At 41.9% G+C, this 26,766-nt stretch overlaps 1 protein-coding gene across 5 annotated transcripts in view; it reads left to right on the top strand.

Moving 5' to 3' along the window:
• The first annotated feature begins 566 nt into the window (after positions 1 to 566).
• Positions 567 to 26,766, top strand: part of IL18R1 (interleukin 18 receptor 1) — a 45,463-nt gene continuing 19,263 nt past the window's right edge. For 2 of the 5 annotated variants that reach the window (XM_023211329.3, XM_023211328.3), the window contains exons 1-6: positions 571 to 1,382; positions 1,649 to 1,766; positions 9,018 to 9,103; positions 14,190 to 14,433; positions 18,446 to 18,611; positions 22,409 to 22,562. In XM_023211329.3, the coding sequence (XP_023067097.1) occupies positions 9,046 to 9,103; positions 14,190 to 14,433; positions 18,446 to 18,611; positions 22,409 to 22,562 (622 nt within the window). In that variant the 5' untranslated portion in view covers positions 571 to 1,382; positions 1,649 to 1,766; positions 9,018 to 9,045. Of the gene's footprint in view, positions 1,383 to 1,648; positions 1,767 to 9,017; positions 9,104 to 14,189; positions 14,434 to 18,445; positions 18,612 to 20,430; positions 20,488 to 22,408; positions 22,563 to 26,766 lie in introns of all 5 variants that reach the window. The other 3 variants (XM_023211330.3, XM_031934158.1, XM_023211331.3) reach the window with 3 other exon arrangements.

Here is a 26,766-nt window from a genome sequence, read left to right as displayed (position 1 = left end):
GGGAGGCTGAGGCAGGAGAATCACTTGAACCTGGGAGGTGGAGGTTGCAGTGAGCTGAGATTGTGTCATTGCACTTACTCCAGCCTGGGCAACAAGAGCGAAACTCTGCCTCTGTCCAGACAATCCTAGATTATTTGCATTTTCATATAAATTTTAGAAAGAGTTTCTTAATTTCTTTGAAAATTTTTCCAGGGATTTGGATTGGATTGCATTAAGTATATAGATTCTGTAATATAGAGTCTAAAAACATACGGTGTGGAGAATGGATGTCTTAAGTCTTCCAATCCGTAAACGTGGTATATCCCTCTATTACTTGGATGTTTCATCTCTGTTAGCAATATTTTGTAGTTTTCACAGAAGATATCTCATACATTATCCAATGAATTTATACTTTGGTATTTTGATTTTTAAATGTTATGGTAAATGGCATTTTTAACAAACTTCACTTTTCAAGTTTCCATCTCTAATATATACAATTACTATTGATTTTTTTAATATTCCATGATCTTGATAAACTCAGTATTTCCAGTGGTTTCTTTTGTAGATTTCAAAGGTTGGTCTACATATAATTATGCTCTCTGTTAAAACCAGTAGTTTTAATTCTTTCTTCTCAATCTTTATGCCTTCTAATTTTAACTTTATTTCTTCACTTGTTGCAAAGCAGTTGTCCCAGGTGGGAGCCAAAATCATTATCTCATTACTAATCTTAGGAAAACGCAAAATGTTTCACTATTATGCAGTTACCTGTAGGTTTCTTATAGATGTTCTTTATCAGATTAAGAAAGGTCATTTCTACTCTCGGTTTTCTAATCGTTATTAATTCAAAAAGGGTGTTGAATTTTGTCAGATGCTTTTATTTGCATTTATTGAGATAATTACATATTTTTGTTCATTATTTGGTGAATTATCTTGATTGGGTAAAAATAATTAAAATAATTGTCTCATTAAACCTTTTGCCTGTCGGCTATGGGTTTTCCTTTTCCTTTGGTTTAATAACAGCTCTGCCACAAAATAAAAATCTAGAAACCCACATTCCCCTTTGGCCTCCCTCCTCGGAACCTCTGCTGTGAACGCCGGCCTGCAGGGTGCGTGCGAGCGGCCCGGGCGCGCCACCTTCCGGCCCTGCAGGTCACCCGGCCACCGCCCTGATTTTCCTGGGACCCGCGCCGCGCGGCTGGGGAGGAAGGGCCAGACGCCTGGGGCCCACGCCGTCCGCGGGGAAAGGGCGAGGCGCTGGGTTTTCCAGCTGCGCCCTTTGGACCCCGCGATCCAGTAGCTCCGGTAACTCCACGCGGGGCGCCTGGGTGGAGGAGGCGGTCCTGGAGCATCGCTGCGAGGAGCACCCCGACCGGAGGGCCCCCAGACCGGGACCCCCAAGTCAGGTAGGACTCTACGCCCAGGAGCGCCCCAGACTGAGAGCGCCCCAGACCGCGACACTCCGGGACCCGGAGCTTCGCCCGACCGCAGGCATTGCCCACCTGAGCCTCCACTGGCCGGGTTTAGCAACCAGGAGCTGCCAAACCCCTGACATTCTTCTTTCTTTTGTTCCTACTTCTTTCCTTCTTCTTCTTTTTTGGTTTTTGTTTTTGTAACCCTGTCTGGGTGCCTTATCTCTTTAATCACACCTCTCTTTCACTTTCCACGGTAGTCAGGAGGCGGGGATCGCTGCTTCTCACCTACTTTCCGAACTTGGCCTCCGCAGTCGCGACCTGGTGTGAAGGAGGAGCTGCCGCCCCCGCCCCAGCCTGGGGGACGCCTCTCTGAAGGTAAGGGTGGGCCCTGTTGCCACCCGCACTCCCTCCCCACTCCCCCAGGGGAAGGGAAGACCACCATCGGGGAGGGATTCTCAAAACAAGGTCAATTAAGAGAGAGAGAGATTGTGTGTGTGTGAATATGTGTGAATAATTGATGAGACAGCATGCCTTCTTTTTCTGAAAGTACAGTTTTAGAAATTAAGACGTTCCCAATTGTTTTCTGGAAAGGTGAGAACAACCGAAATAAATGATAACAATAGTTGTCATTTTTTAAGTGCTTACCATGTGCCTGACACTGTAGAAAATTTTTAGATATCTTATTTTCACTTAATCCTCCTAAGGGCCACATGAAATAGGACCTATTATTATGCTTTTATTAATAATAGGGAGGAAGGCCGGGCGCGGTGGCTCAAGCCTGTAATCCCAGCACTTTGGGAGGCCGAGATGGGCGGATCACGAGGTCAGGAGATTGAGACCATCCTGGCTAACACTGTGAAACCCCGTCTCTACTAAAAAAATACAAAAAACTAGCCGGGCGAGGTGGCGGGCGCCTGTAGTCCCAGCTACTCGGGAGGCTGAGGCAGGAGAATGGCGTAAACCCGGGAGGCGGAGCTTGCAGTGAGCTGAGATCCGGCCACTGCACTCCAGCCTGGGCAACAGAGCGAGACTCCGTCTCAAATAATAATAATAATAATAATAATAATAATAATAGTAATAGGGAGGAGGAATTCCGTCATTTATCCAAGAGTACCCAGCTACTAAGTAGTAGATCCCAGACTCACACCTACTGTTTCTCTGATTCCAGAGCCTTTGTCTTTTTTCTGCCCAGCCCTGGGAAGTTAAAAAACCCGGCTGGTTGCATTGCAGTTATCAGACAAATTAATGAGTTGTCAATTGCAGCCAGATATAGAGATCCAATATTATTGTGTTTATTTCACTGACTTCCCTTGCTTCATTCTCAAGACCCTTTGCAAATACCGATTTTGTGTCATACACAGTGCTGCTATTGGGAGCACACCTCGCAACCTCAGGGCCTTGGATGGGCTAGGAGGGGTAAATTTGGGGAATTGGCTTTGGAGACAGTGTGTTCCCTCTCCCTGCACAAATACACATCCAAAGGCTAAGAACTAAGGTTAAAGTCTAGGAATGTGGATTGAAAAGTCAGGGTCTATAATCCCAGCAGTTTGGGAGGCTGAGGTGGGTGGATCATGAGGTCAGGAGATCAAGACCATCCTGGCTAACAAGGTGAAACTCCGTCTCTACTAAAAATACAGAAAATTAGCCAGGCATAGTGACATGCATCTGTAATCCCAGCTACTCGGGAGGGTGAGACAGAAGAATAGCTTGAACCTGGGAGGCGGAGGTTGCCGTGAGCAGAGATTGCACCACTGCACTCCAGCCTGGGCAACAGCACAAGACCCTATCTCAAAAGAAAAAAAGAAAGAAAGAAAGAAAGAAAACGCAGGGTCTCTGCCCTCGTGGACCTCACCAGAGAGTGGGAGCTAGTCCAGGAGTGATGGAGACACCTGTGGAAGGATGGAGACGGGCTTGGACAAAGGCATGCACCATTTAGGGCTGTTGCAGTTGGAGCGCTTCCTTGAGAAGGCAAATATTGAGCCAAGTTGCAAGGACTCTAGGGACCTGACAGCTGGGAGAAGTGGGGAGAGTGGCCCAGGTGGCACAGGCATAGGCAGATTCGCCCACGGTTTGCCGACGCTAGGTTGGGGGAAGGATAAAGCTAACAACAGACACTTGTGTGACAAGGACTATGAGGTGGCATTGATTTCCTTGGCCTTACAGATGAGAAGCCAAATTCCACACAAATTCTTTTGTTTGTTAGAGTTTAAGTGTACGTATGTTATGCCCCAAGGTTGTTTTCTCCTCTTTGCATTTGGTTGTTTTATCATCTTGCAGGCTGAGTAAAACGACTATGCATGGAACACTGTAGAAGAAAAATTATATTTTTAGAAAACTGGTGTTATGATTTTCATCCAGGCACTTTGTCTCAGGAGGTGCTCGATTGTATGTGCTGCTAATGAGCGATTTATATTACGGCATCTACATTGATTCATGTGTTCTTGTGAAAAGCTGTAATCTGAGGCTCGCCAATTCACTTCCTCAAATCTCACGTTCCTCATTAGAAAGAGTTTGAAGTGGCTCTTTCTCTGTGCATTATGTGTTTCTGTGAATTACATTTAGAGAAAGGTCAGTTTCTCAGGGTGCGGCCCATAAACAAGGGCAACTGGGCAGAGCCAGGGGTTCAGGTGACTGTTTGGACCCTCTGGAAGGGCTTTTTACTGTGCTGCCTTCGGAGACAGAGTGGTCAGCTTGGATCTGACCTTAAGCCTAGGTCACCCCATTTTTGGAAGGAAACTCTTTTTTCTTCGTTTAGAGAAAACTTCACGCCTTTGGGTGATTTAGATAAGTTTGTGACTATTCGTTATGTGTGTGTACACACACGTACGTACATATGTACATGCACAAATATTTAATATGTCTTAGACCCATCAAATATATGCGTTTAAGGTGTATTAAATTTACTTTCCTAAGAATACAAATAAGTGCCCTAGCTCGGCAGCGCTCCACCTGACTGTACATTAGAGTCACCTGCGGAGTTCTGAGGAATCAGGTTGCCCAGTCTGTCCTCCAGACCACTGGGTGGAGCCCAGGCATCATGATTTTTTTCCAAACTTGAGTGAGAGCTGGTGGCCTAGACTTCACATTAGTTGCTAAAACATACTTTCTAAGATATGGATCAGATGATCACCTAGATTCAAAATTATGCATATTTTATGGATTTAAGTCATTCGATAATTCAGCAAATAACAAACAAGTAGACATAAAGTGAAAATATGACAGTGATAAGTGCTATGAATAGAAAAACTAAAGGTGGGTGGGTAGGGCACATTGGTGTGTGTGAGCGTGTGTGTGAGCATGTGTGTGTGTGTGCATGTGAGTGTTTGCACTTGGGCAAGCATGCTGTGTTAGACTTTCAGTAGAGTGCTCAGGGAGGACTTGTACATGACAACGCAGTGTTGGCAAACCATAGGGGAAATACGGAATTATTTAATTAACAGTAGAGAAGTAATTAGTAGCTATCTGAGGCAAGTAGGTTTAGTTACTCCCTATCTTCATGTCAAACAAGAAAGTTAATTGTTGGTGGATGAAAAAAGCTAAACATAAAAACAAAACAAAACAATACTGAGTCATAAAAACGAAGACCTACGTAAGCATCTATGTGACCCCCGACAGGAAAGGATATTCTACGCTTAAAAGTAATGAAAACATCACAAAGCAAAAGAGTGATGGGTTTGACTACATCAATATAAAATTTATCATATATTAGCATAACAAAAGACAGAAAGTAAACAACAAGTTAGACAAACATCGGAGAACTGGACAAAAGACATAAAGAGATGGTTCATAAACATGAAAATAAAATGGCTGATAATACGTGATTAATATTTGCCTCATTTATACCCAAAGAAATGCACATTCAGAAAACAATGAGATACCATTTTTCCATTTTGGCTGTCTAATTACATTTTAAAAGTAAAGCTGCTCAGTGCTCTCCTGGGTGTGGTCCATAGATACTGTCTTGTGCTATTGAGTGAGCGAATCTGAATTATTGCAACATTTCTGGAATGCAGTTTGGCAGCATGCATCTGTCAGGTTTAAATGTAGTCTTCGACTCCATGTAGTACTGCCATGGAGTAACATCTAGGAAATAATAAGAAATGTAGACAAATAATAATAACTAACATTTAAATGGTATTACCATTCACCAGACACTTGGAATAGTAACTCATTTAACCTTCACATTAGCTCTGGGAGATGGTATGATTATCCCCTTCTATGGATAAGAAAATTGAGGCACAGAACAGATAAGTCAGTTGCCCACAGTCGGTTAGCTGGTAGAGGGTAGAATGGAGATTCAGATCTACCCAGGCTGGCACCTGAGCCCATGGTGCAAAAAAACTGAGCCATCCTGCCTTACCCGTGAAGATGGTCATGTGATTATCGCATAATACATCTGGTAAATGATAATATATCCACATGAAGTAATATTAGGTAGCAATTAGAATGGTTTTAACAAAGAGTTTTGTGACACAGAAAAAATGCTCATTATGTAATATTAAGTGGAAATGCAGGATATGCAATCATTTAAACATCTTTTTTTTTTTGAGACGGAGTCTCCCTCTGTCACCCAGGCTGGAGTGCAGTGGCAGGATCTTGGCTCACTACAAGCTCCACCTCCCGGGTTCACGCCATTCTCCTGCCTCAGCCTCCTGAGCAGCTGGGACTACAGGTGCTCGCCAACACACCTGGCTAATTTTTTGTATTTTTAGTAGAGACGGAGTTTCACCATGTTAGCCAGGATGGTCTCGATCTCCTGACCTCATGATCCTCCTGTCTCGGCCTCCCAAAGGGCTGGGATTACAGGCATAAGCCACCATGCCTGGCCAAACATCTTAATTATGTGACAACATTTATAAAAAGTACAGGAAAACATGCTAAAAATTATACATGTTGAGATTATTTTCTTCTTTCAGTCTTTCTTTTGTAAATGTCCTACATTGAGTGTAAATTGCTTTAGAAATCAGAACAACTTTTTAAAAAGAAAGAAACTTGAGTGATGGAAAAGCAAAAATATTGGTATTAAACATAACAATTAAAAACTCTTAAAATTCTTACATGTAAGACTTAATATTTATATTCTCCTACACCTATTTTATTAACACTTGCTAGAGTATCTGTTACATTTATCAGAATAGCTCTTTTTCTGGAAATGAATTCATTATTTAATATAACCTTAATCTCTTAAATTCACACATAAAACTAAAGTACATTAAAAATTTTACATACACACATCCAGATTTGCAGAATGCTGTGCAAATACCAACTAATTTTTGTATACTAAGAACTTAATATGTTTCATATTGAAACTCAGAGGTAACTTGTCAGTTTGCTGAATCGTCTCCCTAATAACTTTGTCTCTTGGTAGATATTGAATATTTTTTACAAAAGTGATGCTTTTTTATAAGGTTATGTCAGCCTTAATCAGAGTAGTGACATAAAGGAAATACCATTTTTTATTCTATCTAAGATGAAAGAATAGGCAGAGTTAATAACAAAATGTGTGTGGAGGTATGGGGGGAGGTTTCTAACCATAGAACTGGTCTAATTTGATTATGCATAATTGGTACTTTCCATTCATACTTGTTTCTTTGGCCTTTACGTTATTGATTATTATCTCTTGGAAATTCCACCAAATATTTGGTGATTTTTCCATAAGGATGGATGTGAATGGTTTGGCAGCTTAGCCATTAAGCTTTATCCTGGATTCAGGCGTTGACAACCCTATTTTTAGGATGGAGGATGAGTAGTTGTTGGTGAGAGGGGAATTATTCTGGGCTGAGAAGCTGCTACTAAGCCTTAGAAGGTTTAATCACTCAATAATTCCAGAGGCAGGCCTTCTCACCATTTCCATCTGGTAATGAGCAAACAGACTCTAAGACTTGCTCAAGTTTTGCACAGCTTGTCAGTATTCAAACTGGAGTGGCAACCCAGGTTTGTGTGTTTCTGAAACCAGACTCTGCCATCAGCCTGTCCTTCCTGCACTCAGGATGGTAAACAAGGGACATGGTGTTATTTATGCAGTATTTAGACTCTGAATGGTCTCACTGTGGGGGGGATCCTTCCTCCACTGGGCTCTTAAAGTTGTAATCAAAAGTGCTAATGCTAGGTTGTAGTAGGATCAAAGTTCAATGCAGATCTTAGTTCCACTGGGTCACAGTCAGTGTAAAGGAGGGGTCTGGAGTGTAGGAGACTGTCACTTCATCTCTCCATTTCCCTAAAGTAAGCTCATATGGGCAGCCACAGACACACGCAAACACATACACACACCTATGCCTCAGTGACACATGTTAGTGAGTGCTGGCCATGTGCTAGGCTTCGTGCTGGGTTTTAGTGATACAGTGAAGAACAAAAAAGCAAAACAGACTTAGTGCCTAGAATTATGAAACCTACGTTCTGAAGGAGGAAGATGGATTTTTAAAAGTTCAACCCCAAATGAAGATCTCATTACAATTCAGGAGCATTCTGATGTGAAAACATACACTGTCATGTGTGTCCATGTGAAGAGACCACCAAACAGGCTTTGTGTGAGCAATAAAGCTTTTTAATCACCTGGGTGCAGGCGGGCTGAGTCCGAAAAGACAGTCAGCAAAAGGAGATAAGGGTGGGGCCGTTTTATAGGATTTGGGTAGGTAAAGGAAAATTACAGTCAAAGGGGGTTGTTCTCTGGCGGGCAGGAGTGGGGCTCACGAGGTGCTCAGTGAGGGAGCTTTTTGAGCCAGGATGAGCCCGGAAAAGGACTTTCACAAGGTAATGTCATCACTTAAGACAAGGACCGGCCATTTTCACTTCTTTTGTGGTGGAATGTCATCAGTTAAGGCGGAGCAGGGCATTTTCACTTCTATTGTGATTCTTCAGTTACTTCAGGCCATCTGGGCGAACACATGCAAGTCACAGGGGATACGATGGCTTGGCTTGGGCTCAGAGGCCTGACACATACACACTCTCTTACATGGGCAGAACTGTCATACATAGCTCAGCATGTCACAGATTGTTTATTCACAGAATGGTAATATTTGTAGCAGTACTATTGTTTTCAACTTTGACCTTGGAAGCAGGATTTAGTAGACCAGGCCTTCTTCCAGAAGCAAAACTTCATTGCCTTGAAATTTTATTATTATTATTATTATTATCATTATTATTATTATTATTATTATTATTTTCAAGATGGAATCTCACTCTGTCTCTCAAGCTGGAGTGCAGTGGTGCGATCTCGGCTCACCACAAGCTCCGCCTCCCAGGTTCATGCCATTCTCCTGCCTCAGCCTCCTGAGTAGTTGAGACTACAGGCACCCATCACCACGCCCGGCTAATTTTTTGTATTTTTCAGTAGAAACAGGGTTTCTCCGTGTTAGCCAGGATGATCTCGATCTCCTGACCTCGTGATCCGCCTGCCTCGGCCTCCCAAAGCGCTGGGATTACAGGCGTGGGCCCCCATGCCTGGCCTAATTTTATTAATTGTATATGGCTGAAAGTTCTGAGAATTGGTTACTAGATTAAGGAATATAAAAATCTTCTAGGTTGGTTTTTAAAAAATCTGTGTGCCAGAAGATTTTTAAACCTTCATAAGATAGGTATGCTTTTGTTTGAAAGCTTTGACTGAATCTGTTTTGTTCTGTTTTCCAGAGAAGCCATTTGAAGCAGAATCCAAACCATGAATTGTAGAGAATTACCCTTGACTCTTTGGGTGCTTATATTTGTAAGCACTGCGGGTAAGTGATTATACATATTCACAAACATATTGCATTAGTAATCGAGGAAGAATGTCAAAGTTTTTTTTTAATATGGTGGCTACTGAAGATGTTGAATTTATTCAGAAAAGAAAATATTCTGCAGTCTGAGTTTATGTGGTGAGAGCAGAGTGAGCAACTGCATCTTGAAATAAATTACATTTTTCTGAGGTGGAAATTTATTTCATGTTGTTTGAAACTGAGGAGGTGGCAGCCATCTTTATTATTGGGTTTTAGGAAGTTTGAAACACACTGTCTCCTTTCTGAGAGGGAGGCAAAGATTCATCTCATTATTTAGGTAATAATGAGAAAAGTAAATGACAAATATATTAGACAGGTTTAAAAAATTAGAGTGAGACGGAATATACAAAAAGAGACTGGCTAGACCAGGGAGCTCAAGTAGGCTTCATAGTAGATGTCAAATACCAATTTTAATTTATTAGCAGTGATTGCCTAGAGCTTTTTTTTTTTTTAATTGAGAAGGGTTCTGAGACTCAATCCATGATTGATTAGCAAGGCATTCCTTAGACTTTGGGGAAGAAAGTGGGAACACAAATATTAATTTGCCTTGATCTATTACCTAGGAGAGGGAAACACATGGGCCCATATTCCCTGCTTTGATAATTACTGCTGAAGAGATAGCAGAATTAAGCTTTTGGTACTTTCAAATAACACAGGTCCAATCTCAGGGTATATTTACTTATGTGGATCCATTTATTATTGAGATCCCTGCAATACAACCCTACCCAGATGGTAAAAGAATGAGGTAGATCTTTGTTTTTGTTTTTGTTTTTTTTTTATGTAATGATCTGTCAGAAACAAGTGAGCAGAAAAGCAAGGTGCAGGAAAATGTGTCATGAGTCCCACGTCCTGCGGACACACACTAATAGCCTTGCTCCTCATTCTAATGAGAGCATGTTTCAGGCACAGAAACAGCCATGCAGCCAGTTGTGCAAAGTTGCCAAGCTCCCAGCTGCCTGCCCTGGAGAGCACTTCTCATGAATGTTTCACTCTAGGGAGACATGACAATGTTCTACATAGAGGATTCACTGAACCTAGTTGAGTTTAAGTGACAAAATCCTACAATTGTCCAAAACCAAGACAGTTTCAAACACAGATTTTATTCTAAATGGCATTGGTTGTTGGCCCTGCTGGGTTCTTACACTGTGTTTATGGAACAATAGGAGTGCCTATTTTGGCACTTGGAACTCTACATACCTTGAACTCCACTTATTTATCCCATCAAGGACCATTTCCAACAAGTATTATGGTAATCAACAAAGCCTCTAATGGTAAACCATGATTAGATATCCAAAGCTTCTAGCTGCCTGAGGAGGGGGATGGTGTGGACTTTCAACTGTCAACTTCCCACCTCTGGAGAGTATGTAATTCACATTAAGTTTCTTCAAATGATAATACTTCCAGAGAGCACATGCCCATCCAAACACAGTCATATGTGTTTATTGAAGCTTTTTAAGACAAGCGAAAACCTGGAAACCTGGAAATAACCCAATATCCAGTAGACATTTTTTTAATAAACCAAATCTCCAACACGTATCCCTTTATAAAATGGATAAATTTCCAAATGATAACACAATTAGATACTACATTACAATAAGAAAAGAACACATCACTGTTACAGCATGAATGTATTTGTAACATAATCATGTCAAAATAACCCAGGCATAAAGGAGCACATATTGTATGGTCTATGCACTTTATTATATTAACTCTAAAACAGGAAAATAAATGAACTGTTAATGACTCACCAGGGTTTTGCATGTAGATTGAAGCTGACACCCATGTATACACATGTATCACACCTTCTATGTTGAAGTATTAGTATAAAATAGAGATTGTATTACAACCGGAAAACATGAAGTTGGGGCTCCTTAACTCTTGTGTTTTGAGGTAGATTTTACATCCATGTTTTCAAAGAATGTGTATTAGTCCATTCTCATGCTGCTGATAAAGGCATACCTGAGACTGGGTAATTTATAAAGGAAAGAGGTTTTATTGATTCACAGTTCTGTATGGCTTGGGAGGCCTCAGGAAACTTACGATCATAGTGGAAGGGAAAGAAAACATGTCCTTCTTCACATAGTGGCATCAAGGAGAAGGCTGAGCAAAAAGGGGAAAAGCTCCTTATAATAAGATCAGATCTTATGAGAACTCACTCACTCTCAGGAGAACAGCATGAGGGTAATCACCCCCATGATTAAATTACCTTCCACCAGGTCCCTCCTATGACACATGGGGCTTATGGAAACTACAACTCAAGATGATTTGGATGGGAATACAGCCAAATCACATCATTCTACCCCTGGCCTCTCCCAAATCTTATGTCCTCACATTTCAAAACAAAATCATGTCCTTCTAACAGTCCCCCAAAGTCTTCACTCATTCCAGCATTAACTCAAAAATCCAAGTCCAAAGTCTCATCTGAGTCAAGGCAAGTCCCTTCCTCCTATGAGTCAGTAAAATCAAAAGCAATTTAGTTACTTCCTAGATACTATGGGAGTATAGGCATTGAGTAAATACACCCCTTCCAAGTGGGAGAAATTGACTAAAACAAAGGGGCTACTGGCCCCATGCAAGTTCTAAATTTAATAGGGCAGTCATTAAACCTTAAAGTTCCAAAATAATCTCCTTCAACTCCATGTCTCACATCCAGGTCATGCTGCTGCAAGAGGTAGGATCCCATGGCTTTTGGCAGCTTTGCTCCTGTGACTTTGCAGGGTACATCTCCCCTCCTGGCTTCTTTCATGGGCTGGTGTTGAGTTTCTGGACTTTTTCAAGTACATGGTGCAAGCCGTCAGTGAATCTATCATCCTGGGACCTGGAGGATGGTGGCCCTCTTCTCTTAACTCTACTAGCTGTAGAGTACCCCAATGGGGACTCTGTATGGGAGCCCCAACACCACATTTCCCTTCCACACTACCATAGCAAAGGTTCTCCATCAAGGTTCCACCCCTGCAGCAAACTTTTGCCTGGACATCCCGCGTTTCCATACGTCCTCTGATATCTAGGTGTAGGTTCTCAAACCTCAATTCTTGACATCTGTGCACCTGCAGGCTCAATACCATGTGGAAGCTGCCAAGGTTTGGGGTTTGCACTCACTGAAGCCACAGCCTGATCTGGTATCTTGGCCTATTTTAGCAATGGCTGGAAGGCTAGGATGCAGGGCACCAAGTCTGTAGTCTGCACACAGAAGAGGGCCCTGGGCCCATCCCAGGAAACCATTTTTTCCTATTAGGCTTCTGGGCCTGTGATGGGAGGGGCTGCCATGAAGATCTCTGACATGCCCTAGAGGCATTTTCCCCACTGTCTTGGCAATTAACATTTGGGTCCTAACTTCTTATGCAAATTTCTGCAACCGGCTTCAATTACTCCCCAGAACATGGGTTTTTCTCTCCTACCACATCCTCAGGCTGCAAATTTTCCAGACTCTTATGCTCTGTCACCTCTTGAATGCTTTGCTCGTTAGAAATTTCTTCTCCCAGATCATCATCTCTCAAGTTCAAGGTTCCACATATCTCCAGGACAAGGGCAAAATGCAACTAATCTCTTTGCTAAAACATAACAAGAGTCACCTTTGCTCCAGCTCCCAAAAAGTTCCTCATCTCCATCTGAGACCACCTCAGCCTGGATTTTATTGTCCATAACATTATCAATGTTTTGGTCAAAGCCACTTAACAAGTCTTAGGAAGTTCCAAACTTTTCCATAGTTTCATCTTCTTCTGAGCCCTCGAAACTGTTCCAACTTCTGTCTGTATGCAGTTCCAAAGTCACTTCCACATTTTGGGTATCTTTACAGCAGCACCCCGCTCCTGGTACCAATTTACTGTATGAGTTCATTCTCACACTGCTAATAAAGGTGAGACTGGGTGATTTATAAAGGAGAGAGCTTTAATGGACTCAGTTTTGCAGGTCTGGGGAGGCCTCAGGAAACTTACAAAAGGGGGAAAAGCCCCTTGTAAAGCCATCAGATCTCATGAGAACTCCCTCACTATCATGAGCACAGCATGCAGGAGACTGTCCCCATGATTAAATTCAAGATGAGGTTTGGGTGGGGACACAGCCAAACCATATCAGAACACTTCTATCACATCACTGCCTCTTTATGTTGTAGTTAACAATTTTGAGTTAAAATCAGACTGCTGCTTTGAGAAACAAACCCTATAGTCAGGGCATATAGAGAGGGCATTCTGTCCATGTCCTAAGGGAAATGTTTCATTCAATTTAAATATTCTCATCCTCAAAATGTGGTAAAAGCACATCCAAGAGTGACTGGAGGATAGATTATGAGAAAGACCCATTAATGCTGACCTTGAAGTACGAGAAGTGCAGAAAAAGGGAAAGGAGCACCTATCCTGTGTAGATGAGGGTCAGATATATTTCCAAAGCCAGAGAATCTGGGTCAATTGAGAAGGAGGGAATGTGACAGATATGCAAATTTGGATTGATATTATATTAATGAATTCTTGATTATCCACATGGTGACCTACAGCAATAATAAATGTACACACACTGTAAGTTACATAGGCACATCTTTAACCATCTCCACACTTGCCAGGGAATGTTAGATAGGCAGGGTGAATGCATGGTGAGCGAGATTTCTGATGGTGCAGAGGAAGAACGCCAAGGTTGCTAAGTTTCTGTTTCTTTTCCACTGAGACTCCTCAGCTGGGTATGTTTTGGGGTAGGTATGGCAGCACTGTGACTTCTGTGGCTTTCCTTTGAAGAAGTTGTAATGTGTAATATTTTCTTCTAAGAGATGACACAATTATCAGTCTTCTAGCTACGGTTGGCTAAGTTCTGATACCTTCCTGTTGGGGAGAAACTGTCAGAAGTTGTGTTTTCATCTATATTCTGAAAGTGCCTCATCCTTTCTAGTGTTGAAAAGATTGATGCAAAAATAAAGGAACCCACAGGAAAGTGACACTGAGATTTCTCAGGACTTTTTTACTAATCTTGCTTTTTCACCTAATGCATGAGAAGACAAAAAAGTTACCTTTGTCATTTTGGTTTTTGTTTTTATTTCTTTTACTTCACTAATCTTTTGAAGAATCTTGTACTTCACGTCCCCACATTACTGTGGTTGAAGGGGAACCTTTCTATCTGAAATATTGCTCGTGTTCACCTGCACATGAGATTGAAACAACCACCAAATGCTGGTACAAAAGCAGTGGATCACAGGAACGTGTGGAGCTGAATCCAAGGAGTTCATCGAGAATTGCTTTGCATGGTTGTGCTTTGGAGTTTTGGCCAGTTGAGTTGAATGACACGGGATCTTACTCTTTCCAAATGGAGTGAGTAACCCTTTCTTTTTAAAATGTATTTCATAGCCCTCTTGTCCTTTGTTCATCAACTCAAATATGCAGTAATCTGAAAGGTCAGATAATCAGCACATCTTTTTCTTTTCTACTCTTCCTACAACATGAAATATATTGTTCATTACAGAACAAAATACATTTATTTCTCTCTGCTTATTTTCTTATTTTCTTAGTGACCTTAAAGAAAGGAGATTACCTTAGTAGGATTTCCTTTTAGGGGATTCTTACCAATGGTAAGTGATGATTGCATGAAAGTCAGTTTTAAAATTCAGCCACTCCTGTTGTCTACATGCCCCCAGTCAAATGAAATCAGCAGCCCGGACTTCACGATAATATTAATGTGTTGTGAAGGGGGCAGTGTCAGCTTCCTGGGTGGCATCCTTGGTGGGGAGCAGGGATGGGGTTGATGCAGACACACACTAGTCCAGTCTGCAAGGGCTCACTGGGAACCAGGTGGCAGTGCTAGTGGAGGATGTGTGTTTCTGGCAGCCAATTGCAACCCACAGCTGGGGGCAGTGAGAAAGTGCAACAGAGAAGGGCTTTGCATTTTACTCATGCGGTGGCCCTAGATTGTGCCAGGATACTCATAATTATGTTGCATAACTTCCATTAAATGAGCATAGCCAACTGAAAGCATCACCCACACTTACTGAACATGTTTCTTTTTAGATGTACTTACCTACCTACCTACATGTGTAGGTATTTTTATAGAGACTTGAGACTGGCCTGTAGGAAATAGCTCAGGGCCAGCTGACGGTGATGGTGTGTAGATTTCATATGTAGCAGATGTCTTTTGGAGGCACTTCTAGAGTGAGTCCTGATCATTATCAACCGTACCGTTGAGAGCAGAGTGAACTATCACTGTGAAACTGATAGCGCTCCTGTGGTTTTGCACCAAATTAGGTCACTTTTGTTTGTTTTTATACATAGGAACTCCCAGGCATCAGAAAAAAATTAAGTAACTCTTTTGATAAAAACCAATACATCTTTAGGTGATCTTTTAAGAGTGATAATTACAGAAATGGGTCACAACTGGGACTTTTCGTAACAAGCTAAGGAAGAATGAATACTCACAAATGGGGTAAAGGAAAAAGAACAACAAACACTGCCCCCCACAAACTTCTGACTCCTGATTGAATGAAGGCACGATTTAAAGGAATAAAGTATTCTGGACAGGGCTGAGAGAGCATGTTGAGAGGAACAGGCAGGCATCTATGATCATCAGTTGGAGATAACAGAAGCAAATGGCATTGGCCATCTTTCTGATATGGGGAGTAGAGAATACAGCCTGGCTTAGGAAGCAACAATGGAAGCAAAAGATTGAGGCAGGATTTCAGAGACATTTGGAGAGACAGGGTAGCAGACAGGAGATGCTAAGAAAGAAGGGGTATCCCAGAGTGGATATTGGAGACTGATCACTGTGAGAGTAAAGTGTTGAGGAGAGAAGCAGCTTTGACAATGGCCTTGAAAATAAATGGGATTCTACATGGAAGCAGGTTGTTTTAGACACCCAGGAGCATGAAAGATACAGACATCTTTAAATATAGCATAATTAGTAAGCAGTATTTACTGCAGATTGTGTGTGTGCGCACACACATATGTGTTCTAACTTCGGTGTGTAAACCTTTGTAGTTTGATGTGGGATCTATCAGTGAACAGACTTTACACCTGAAATTTTCGCATCAGAACAGTAATTCTTTAATTTTTAGGAGTCCATTGCTAATAATCAAATGCCACTGAGGACTGATAATTTAATCCTGCAGTGAAAATCACTTTATCCCACCAAATTTTAAGAAAGAAATCAACTAAGAAGGAAGGGGATACAAAAGGGAGCATTTTTCAGTGATAGAGATGAAGAAATGAAAGTAGAGAGAAATGTACACATGGAAATCTAATAAACCAGTCCTAGACTGACAGACAGCGAGTTCAGCTTGGTGAGCAGCCTCAGAAGTGGGGGCTGGTGCTTATTCCCTGGTGTGTGTGGACAGAAATGAGTGGTTTTCATAACCAGGATGGTCTGGGCCTGCAGCAGGAAAGTGTGGTCACAGCTTTGGGTCAGTTGGCCTCCGTGTTAACACCAGCCTTGGAGCTCCTGGATGGCAGGTGCAGTGTGTTGTTGATTGTCTGTGTTCGCAGCGCAGTGTCCTGCACATGGAGTGTCATCAGTCCTGTAGCATTTGTTGAATGTTAGGAATTGAGGATTACAGAGGTAGAGAACAATGCATTCTGAAAAAATGGGGATATTCCTTTTATTTATGTTCCTTTTAAGCAACAAGTCAGAGAGATCTAGAAATCTCTATCTCTCCAGTTCATTGAGGCCAAAGCTGGGGAGACTTTACAAAAACACACTTGAGAAAAGGTGCTGCCAATGGGATTCTGAATCCATTTCAAGGGCCAGGTAGCTCTATCATGTCCCATGGCCACGGACGCACTGCCTGTAACCATGACAACAGCCTACCACATTCTCTCGTCATGGCCAATCTTTTATAAATTCATGCCCAAAGTGAAGGGGCCAGATTCATTGGGTTGTGAAAGCGTAGAATTCTGCAAAGCACTTCTGGCCTTTGGGGCCAAATAGATATGCATTTGCATCCTGGCCCCATCTTGTAGCAAGTGTGTGACCTGGGTGAATTGTTTAACCTGTCTGAGATTTAGCATTCTCATCTGAGCCTAAGGAAAACAGTCATCTCCCTTGCACATACATAGTCTGATACCTGGAACTCAGTAAGTGCTAGTCTTTTCTTCCTTCTCTCCTATTGTAGACCTAAAGGGGAACTGGAAGATCCTAAGGTGGGCACAAATGTGTCAGGCATAGAGGATATCTTAACAACACGTGTCTGCTGTATTTAGCAAATACAGCAGTGATCTGTCACTGTCTCCCATCATCCCCAGATAGGACCACCTAGTTGCAGGAAAACAAGCTCAGGGCTCCACTGATTCTACATTATGGTGAGTTGTATAATTATTTCATTATATATTACAGTGTAATAATAAATATATCACAGGTGCAGTGGAAGAAACATCAAATTTGAAACATTTTCTCTTTAAAAACTTCATTTAAAAAATACTGTATTTTTTTCCAATTCTAGATCACCATTTTTTTTTTTGAGATGGAATTTTGCTCTTGTTACTCAGGCTGGAGTACAATGGCGTGATCTCCACTCACTGCAACCTCCACCTCCTGCTTCAGCCTCCCAAGTAGCTGGGACTACAGGCATCCGCCACCACACCTAGCTAATTTTTGTATTTTTAGTAGAGACGGGGTTGCACCATGTTGGCAGGCTGGTTTCAAACTCCTGACTCAGGTGATCCACCTGCCTTGGCCTCCCAAAGTGCTTGGATTACAGGTGTGAGCCACTGCACCTGGTCTAGTGATAGTCCTGATCACTAATTTCTAATCAGGAGTAACAACTACTATAAAATCTATTCATACTCACCTTTGGTTGGTAAGGCATTTAAAGAACTAATTCAATTACACTGAGGGCAACAACTCCAGACTTTGCTTTATTCAACAGTAAGAGAATGGGACGGGAACAAATTGCCTTGAGAAACATAAAACCTAATGCATATACACACATATTTAGAAAACAGCATCAGGAGTTTATAGACCTTTTAAAACCAAAGCCACCCTCCTATCCTGGGCCAAGACTCTCTGAACTTATCCATCAGCGAAGATCACTGACATTGTAAAGTTTTGCTTTTCTGACATCCATAATATATTGTCTGCAGTAGGATATGTGCATGTGTGTGTGCATGTGTGTGTAGACTGCTCACGTTTTCATTTTTTACCCCCGCTCCCATGACAGTTGATAAAGTTCTTGCTCCTCTGAATCAAGAGGAGGCAGAGCAGGGTTTGCACATCAATGAATCAATCTCTTTAATAAAAAGAAAGGAAAAATATTATAACATTGGTTACTAAAGGGAAGATGGGCGATATTTGCAAAGTTTCTGTAGCATTATAAAATACCTTTACACTTTTGTTCCATAGAAATTATACTCAGAAATGGAAATTAAATGTCATCAGAAGAAATAAACACAGCTGTTTCACTGAAAGACAAGTAACTAGTAAAACTGTGGAAGTTAAAAAATTTTTGCAGATAACCTGTGAAAACAGTTACTATCAAACACTGGTCAACAGCACATCATTGTATAAGGTAATGCTTTTATGTTATTTTAACTTTAAGACTTAATGGAAAAGATAAAATTCCCAAAAGAGGGGTTGAGGGCTACCATTTGGTCTCATAGCAACTAAGCTGCCTGATCCCACATGGCTCACTTGCCCTGTTTGAGCCAAGTATCCTCACTGGCTTGTTGTCAACAGCTGATACATAGTATTAAAATATGTTCCACAGCAGTTTCCCTGGATTTGGTGTTCAATAAATGATCACGGCTTCCTCTCTCACACTCTTCCTTCATTTTCCTTCTCTTTCGATAAGTTAATTTTTAGGAATGCTAGTTCAAGGATTTCCCTTTTCTCCTGTCACATGTACTTAACATGTAAAACTCAATTGTATATGTTTTTCTGAATACATTAGTTCATTTTATAACATTGGAAATGGTAACGCTTTTATAATATTTTAACTTTAAAACTGAAAAATGAAGAAAGCAGAAAGCACTCATAAATCCATCAGTTAGAGACTTTGTGCTTCTTTTTTTTTTTTTTTTCCTGTGAAGCATTTGCTTTTTAAAAGTGGTATATTTCATTTTATTGTGTTTTTTCCTCTAAGAATTATGTTGTGACTATCCCTTCACATCTTTAAATGATCTTCTAAACATGGGCTTTCAGTTTTTACGTGCCTGGTTTTATCTAACTAATCCCACTGTTATTGGACATTTGTGAATTGCCTATTTTTCACTATTATTTAAAGGCTGAAATGAATACCACTTCCACAGATCTTTGGGTGTTTGTATAATTTGTCCTTCAACCAAATCCCTAAATGTAGAATTACCGAATCAAAGGCTGTGGGCATGTTTATGTCTTTTTCTTCACAGTATCAAACTCGTCTCCAGGGAGCTCTGCCAATTTTACCCCACACTTGAAAAAAGAATCCCAATTTTCTGTCACCTCCACAACACTGGGAAATAATGCTCCTAGAATGTTTCAAATTGGATGTGAAAAATTTCTAAAACTCCTAGTGGTTTTTTCACTTTTCTTAGTAATAAATTAAACTTTTGTATATATTTATTGCATCTTACTGCAATCAGGCAATTTTGTGGGTTGCCTGTTTATTTTCTCTGTCTTCTTCAGTTGGCATACCTTTTACTTGTTGAATTTGAAAAGCTCTTATACACCATGGAATACTATGCTGCCATAAAAAAGGATGAGTTCATGTCCTTTGTGGGGGCATGGATGAAGCTGGAAACCATCATTCTCAGAAAACTAACACAGGAATAGAAAACCAAACACTGCATATTCTCACTCATAAGTGGGAGGTGAACAATGAGAACATATGGACACAGGGAGGGGAACATCACACACCAGGGCCTGTTGGTAGGTGGCGGGTAGGGGATGGATAGCATTAGGAGAAATACCTAAGGTAGATGACAGATTGATGGGTTCAGCAAACCACCATGGCACATGTATACCTATGTAACAAACCTGCACATTCTGCACATGTAACTCAGAACTTAAAGTATAATTTTTTAAAAAAAACTCTTTTAGACCACGCTATAGGAATTATGTATACACCTACATAGTGTGTGTGAGTATAGAGTATGTGTATGCATAAAAAACGTACACTCCCATCCACACACACACACACACACAACACAAATTGTGTAGTTCAGGGGTCCCCAATCCCTGGGCCACTCCCCCTCATTCATATTACCACCTCCTGTGAGATCAGCAGCGGCATTAGACTCTCACAGGAGCAAGAACCCTATTGTGAACTGTGCATGCGAGGAATCTAGGTTGCGTGCTCCTTATGAGAATCTAATGCTTGATGATCTGTCACTGTCTCCCATCATCCCCAGATAGGACCACCTAGTTGCAGGAAAACAAGCTCAGGGCTCCACTGATTCTACATTATGGTGAGTTGTATAATTATTTCATTATATATTACAGTGTAATAATAATAGAAATAAAGTGCACAATAAATATAATGCACTTGAGTCATCCCCAAACGAACCATTCCCCACTCAACCCCTACCCACCGTGGTCCATGGAAAAATTGTCATTCATGAAATCAGTCTCTGTGTCAAAACGGTTGGGGACAGCTGATATAGTTTATATGGAATAACAAATATGAATAATGTGACTCTGTCATGGAAACTTTAAATACCTATAAGAGAGAGTGGTCTGAACAGAACTTGGGAAAGCTAAAGCGAGTGATGATAACATCCTTGAAACTTTTGTTTGTGCCTTATGTTTGAACACTGTTTACTTGTGATTTCCAAAGACAGCTCTTATCTGAAATGTTTTCTAAACATTTGAGTCAGTTCTGAGTTGACTTCACTCTATTTCCCATCAGTGTACAAATGCGTTACAGTACATGTAAATTAATGAGGCATGGTGTGCTGAGTTTTAAGATATTCTGACTTGGCGCGGTGGCTCACCCCTGTAATCCCAGCACTTTGGGAGGCCGAGGCAGGCAGATCACGAGGTCAGGAGATCGAGACCATCCTGGCTAATATGGTGAAACCCCGTCTCTACTAAAAATAGAAAAAAATAGCCGGGCGTGATGGTGGGTGCCTGTAGTCCCAGCTACTCAGGAGGCTGAGGAAGGAGAATCATTTTAACCCAGGAGGCGGAGGTTGCAGTGAGCCAAGATCAAGCCACTGCACTCCAGCCTTGGGGACAGAGTGAGACTCGGTCTCAAAAAAAAATTCCAAAATGCAGATATTTAAATTAAGAGCACTGAGGCACCAAGGATGTTTAGCTAAACAATGGACCGCAAGGCTAAGTATTCTAAGCCTGTTGACTGATCATGACTTCACCCGAGAGCAAGGAGTCTGAATCAATAGACAACTGAGTAGACAATTTAGTAGATAATTGATTGGAAAGGAAAAATGAAGAGTCTGATCTTTCTATAGCTTGAAAAAATTAGTTTGGCTTTATAAAATTTTGACTTATACATAAATAATTTACTGATGTGAGGTACACATGTGGGTGCTTCAGGGGCACATTCTATGCAAAATGGGTCTAACCCCAGTGGCCGCCAGCTCTGAGGGAGAAGTCTGCGGGCAGTAGGTTCTTCTCGCTTGGTGTTTGCAGAAACAGTGTCCAATCATCAAGGATGGCCATTCAGCCCCCAGCCTTCCCATGTGGTCCCTGCATGGCTCTGGGACCTACCTCTGGGTGTCAGATGTGCTGGATTGAAGAAAGTGGCTTTATTACAGTTAGTATTAATTCCTGTGACATGTATGGAAATGTGTGTGTGAGAGATGTTTGAGTGTACCTATGGATTTGAATATTGTTGATGCATTTCTAATCAGCTCGCTGGCTTTTGGTGGAGGGTGTCAAAGGTGTGGGTGATCTGCTAGCTACTCAGTTCTCTGAGTAATTCTCTACCCACCCCCCTACCCATCCCTGGGATGCATAGTCCAGAATACACAAAATTGGACTGAACATGTATGAAAGAGTTGTGACTCAAGCAAGGATTTTTGTTGTAGTATTCTCTCTCTGTCTGTCTCTCTCTCCCTGTTTCTCTCTCTCTGCAGGTGTATGAAAGAGAGATGAAAGAATATTGATGAAAGCAGCTACAGTGCTCATACTGCCCCATGCGCTACTTCCCAGCATGTATTAATAATGATAATCGTACCAACAGCAATGGGACTGCATTTAATTGTTTCAGTAAAAGCAGTACCAAGTCATTGGGACATATATCCAGGAATTGCTGCTTTCCATTCTGTTTTCCTTTTGCTCTAAAGTTCTTTAACTCAAAAATTTGGATCATTGTAATATCAATTCGGCCTTTACTTAAAGTATTTTAACTTGCTTTCTTAAAAACAGAACTGTAAAAAGCTACTGGAGAACAATAAAAACCCAATGATAAAGAAGAATGCCGAGTTGGAAGATCAGGGGTATTACTCCTGTGTGCATTTCCTTCATCATAATGGAAAACTATTTAACATCACCAAAACCTTCAATATAACCATCGTGGAAGGTAAGGGAAATCTTAGAATTGGGAAGAAACAGATGTATTTTAGTAAAATGGAATTTTTCCATTCTTCAAAACTGTGTAGGAATTGAGAGTCCACTTAGTTGGGGTTGTGACCACACCACTAGTTCAAATATAAGGGTCAAAATCTTCATTTTGGTGCTCCTCTACTTGGCTAAATAAACCTTTCTTTTTGGCAGGAAATGAAAATCTATATGAATAAACCTCACATGAGTCAGCTCTTATATATGAAATTTGAGTAAATTGTGGAATCTTTTGTTGTTGAATTTACATTTTCACTCCACAAGTATTTATTGACGATATCTATACTCAATAAACTATACTTAGCACAAGGAGGCAGGGAAGCAAGGAAATATGAGATGAAGTGAGCACTGTGCTATTCTCAAAGGATTTGATTATAATCAGGAGAAGTAATAACCTAATGCCACCGTATGAAACAGCATCATCTGTGAGGCTGCAAGAGTGCAGGGGGAAGTTGGAGGAAGGACAGATGCAGGAGGCTCCCTTTGACCTGGGTCTTGGAAGGGGAGCCTCATGAAGCAGTGACCTGCTGGGGAAAGGGGTCTCAACTGGGAAAGTTAAAGAACATTGATGTGCTGGTGGGAGGGGAGGGATGCTGGACCCAGGCTGTGTGTGATGGAAGAACAGTATCCTGGGACATTAAAGGTATTTAATTAAACCTCACCCAGTGAAGATATTTGTCATAAGGCACAACCGATAATTGATCATCCAGTCCCTTCTTGGGAACTACCAAGGAAATGACCAAATCACACAGCAGTGTAGTCCAGATTTTAATATCTGATTGTTGAAGTCTTTTTTTTCCATTGAATCCAAATATCCCTTCTCATAGCTTCCAACCACTGATTTTGATTTGCTTTCAAGAATTTCACAGATTAAATCTGGCGCCTTCTTAAAATGACAGCTCCTTTCCTGATTTGAAGACAGGTGACTTATCCAGTCTAGACCTTTTTTCCCCCATCATCCTGAGAAACTGGAAACTGTAACACTTGTGTGGGTGGCTTGTTCAAGAAAATCTGTGGGCTCACATTTGCTACAGCCTTTGCTTTAGCAACGTCTTTCCTCTTCACTACAACCATATGCTGTATACACCCACGTATTGCCACAGTAACAAATTACCCAAGTTTAGGGTCTTCGGTAAAATCAAGGTTTTGGCAGAATGAATTGCTTTACTTCCAGAGGCTGTAGGGGAAAACTTGTTTCTTTTCTTTTTTTTTTTTTTTTTTGAGACGGAGTCTAGCTCTGTCGCCCAGGCTGGAGTGCAGTGGTGCAATTTCTGCTCACTGCAAGCTCCGCCTCCTGGGTTCACGCCATTCTCCTGCCTCAGCCTCCTGAGCAGCTGGGACTACAGGCACCTGCCACCACGCCCAGCCAATTTTTGTGTTTTTTTTTAGTAGAGGCAAGGTTTCACCGTGTTAGCCAGGATGGTCTCAATCTTCTGACCTCATGATCTGACCGCCTCGGCCTCCCAAAGTGCTGAGATTATAGGGATGAGCCACCACGCCCAGCTGGAAAATGCATTTCTTTGCCTTTGCTTTCTCCAACTTCTAGAAGCCACCTGCATTTCTTGGCTTGTGCCACTTCATTTCAGAGCCAAACACATTTGCTTCCCTCACCCCATCTCCTTTTTGACTCTGACCTTTCTGTCTCCCTCTGATGAGGACCTTGAGATGACATTGTGCCCACCTAGATAATCCAGGGTGATCCTCCTATCTCAAGATCCTTAATTTAATCACATCTAGAGTTTCCTTTTGCCATGTAACATATCATATTCACAGGAACTCGGGAGTAGGATGTGGGAAACTTCGGGGTCTATTATTCTGCCTGCCACAGTCCAGAACCGGGGAAACCCATAACTGAATTTTTAAACTCAAAAACTTAAATTCTATGTATAATCATCTACCCTAAACTCTCCAAATTTTCTTTCCTGTATGTATTTTTAATATCGTATAAATCTCTGTTCCTTTGATACTTTCAGAACCTGCACCCTCTCTCCCACCATCTTTGCTTTCCGCCCATCAGCAGCTCTTTCCTTACCTCTTTGATGAAGCTGTAGGAATATCCATTATTAAAAGGGTACTTGCTATGGGCCAGGGATTGTGCCAAGTACTGGAGTTGAATCATGTCATATAATCCTCACAACAGCTCTGTGAGGCTGTGGCCTTGGGTGAGTTCATTTCTTAGTTCCTCTCTGCCTCAGATTCCTCACTGTGAAATGGGACAGTAATGGTGCATCCCTCATAGAGTTGGCTGACGATGACTGAGTGAGTGTGTGTTCAGCTCTAGGATGGCTCCAGGGACAGCAAGAGTTCCGCTGTAATGACCGTCTCCCACTGCTGGGTTCCCAAACCTCACCTGCAGCACCAGCTATTCTTCTCCTATAATTGTCCGTGTTATTTTCCTTGTCTTCTTGGAGAATGTCAACTGAGTCTCTCGGGACTCCACTCAAATGTCCCTCCTCCTCCATGCCCTCATGGTTTCTTGTTTGTTTTTCTGATTGCTGTCAGAATTGCATTGCATGTGTATCTCTGTCAATAACTTGAAAAGTGTCTGGAAAGGTTTGCACTGAGTTCTGTTCCTCATCTTTGCGTCTTGAATACCTACGATGGACACTTGGCACACAAAGGTGCTCGTTACATGCCTGTTGTGTGCATCACTGAGACGGCAACAACTCCTTTGATGCCACATGCAACAAGAAGTCTAGACACTTCACCATCCTGGCTATTTTTATTTGGATTTGGCTAAGTTTGCCACGAGTCTACAGAAATTAGAGCTTGGAGTTGGAGAGGACAGCCAGGAAGTGTTCTGACCTGTGTTGAGGACAGGGGGGGTTCTGAGCTCCCACCTTCTCCAGGTTGTGTCTTTATTACAGTCACCTTGCCTTCGCAGATGGAGAGCTCTCAGCTGCTACGTAGTGACTGCTGTAGTGGTGGAAAGGTGTGATACCTCTCCTCCCCATCCTAAGGGCCATGGCAATGCTCCCATAACAAAAAACAGATTAACAAGGGGCAAGCAAAACAGATTTATTTAATCAAAGTTTTACGTGACATGGGAGTCTTCAGAAAGGAAGACCCCAGCACTGGGTGCGGTGGCTCACGCCTGTAATCCTAGCACTTTTGGAGGCCGAGGCGGGCGGATCACGTGAGGCCGGGAGTTCAAGACAGGCCTGGCCAACGTGGCAAAACCCCATCTCTACTAAAAATACAAAAATTAGCTGGGCTTGGTGGTGGGCACCTGTAATCCCAGCTACTTGGGAGGCTGAGGCAGGGAGAATTGCTTGAACCCAGGAGGTGGAGGTTGCAGTGAGCCAAGATTGTGCCAGATGCACTCCAGCCTGGGTGACAGAGCGAGACTCGGTCGCAAAAGAAAAAAACAAAAGGAAAGAAATGAATACTCCAAGACTCAGGAAAACCATTTTTTTCTTTTTAAATGCTTAGGTTCTAGAAACATGGACAGCCATGTAGAAATGTGATTGGACAAGAGGGTATGACGTAATGCTAATCGACTGAGTGGGGAAACTCAGCAAGACCTGTCCACATTCTTCTTGGCCTCTCTGTTCTATTTCTTTTTCCCAGGTAGAGGGCAGAAGGTCTTAATACTTACTGTCAGACCAAAGAAGGCCAAAGAACTTATAGCCAACTCCTAGACAGAAATGCAGGAGAAGGTTAGAGTCATGCTTCTAGGTTCTATGGCTTACTTTGGGAAAAAGAATTCTAGTTTTTGTGATCTGCCTTTGGGAAGAGGGAGTCTGGTTTCTAGGACTTGCTTTGGGGAGAATGGGGATATGAAGCAGGAGAGCAGGAGAAGGTCAGAGAGATCTTGGTTTTGAGGCTGCTTTGAGGCCTTCAAATGTGCTTTAGTTTAAAGTACTTAGCCTGCCAAAACGCCATACTTTGGGCACTGTTTTTGAAGCCCAGGAGTACCACTGCCTTCAGCTCATGCTCGTGAATCACAGTCACCTGAATTCCCACCGGGCATCTGCCGCTTTCCTGGTCTCATGCTCTGGCTGATCGGGTGGTGTCTCCTCTTACTGCTGATGACCTCTATGCCGTGTTGACTCTGATAGCCTCCTAGGGAGACTGGTCACGTCAAGGGCATGAACTACGATGTTGTCATCCTTCTGTGACCTACATGGGACTGCACCCTTCACTTTACACCCGTTGTGCAAACT

This window comes from Piliocolobus tephrosceles, chromosome 15 (assembly GCF_002776525.5).
Source record: "Piliocolobus tephrosceles isolate RC106 chromosome 15, ASM277652v3, whole genome shotgun sequence".
NCBI classification, from domain to species: Eukaryota; Metazoa; Chordata; class Mammalia; order Primates; family Cercopithecidae; genus Piliocolobus; species Piliocolobus tephrosceles.
The sequence above is the reverse complement of the archived record's forward strand: the minus strand, read 5'-3'. Positions and strand labels throughout refer to the sequence as shown.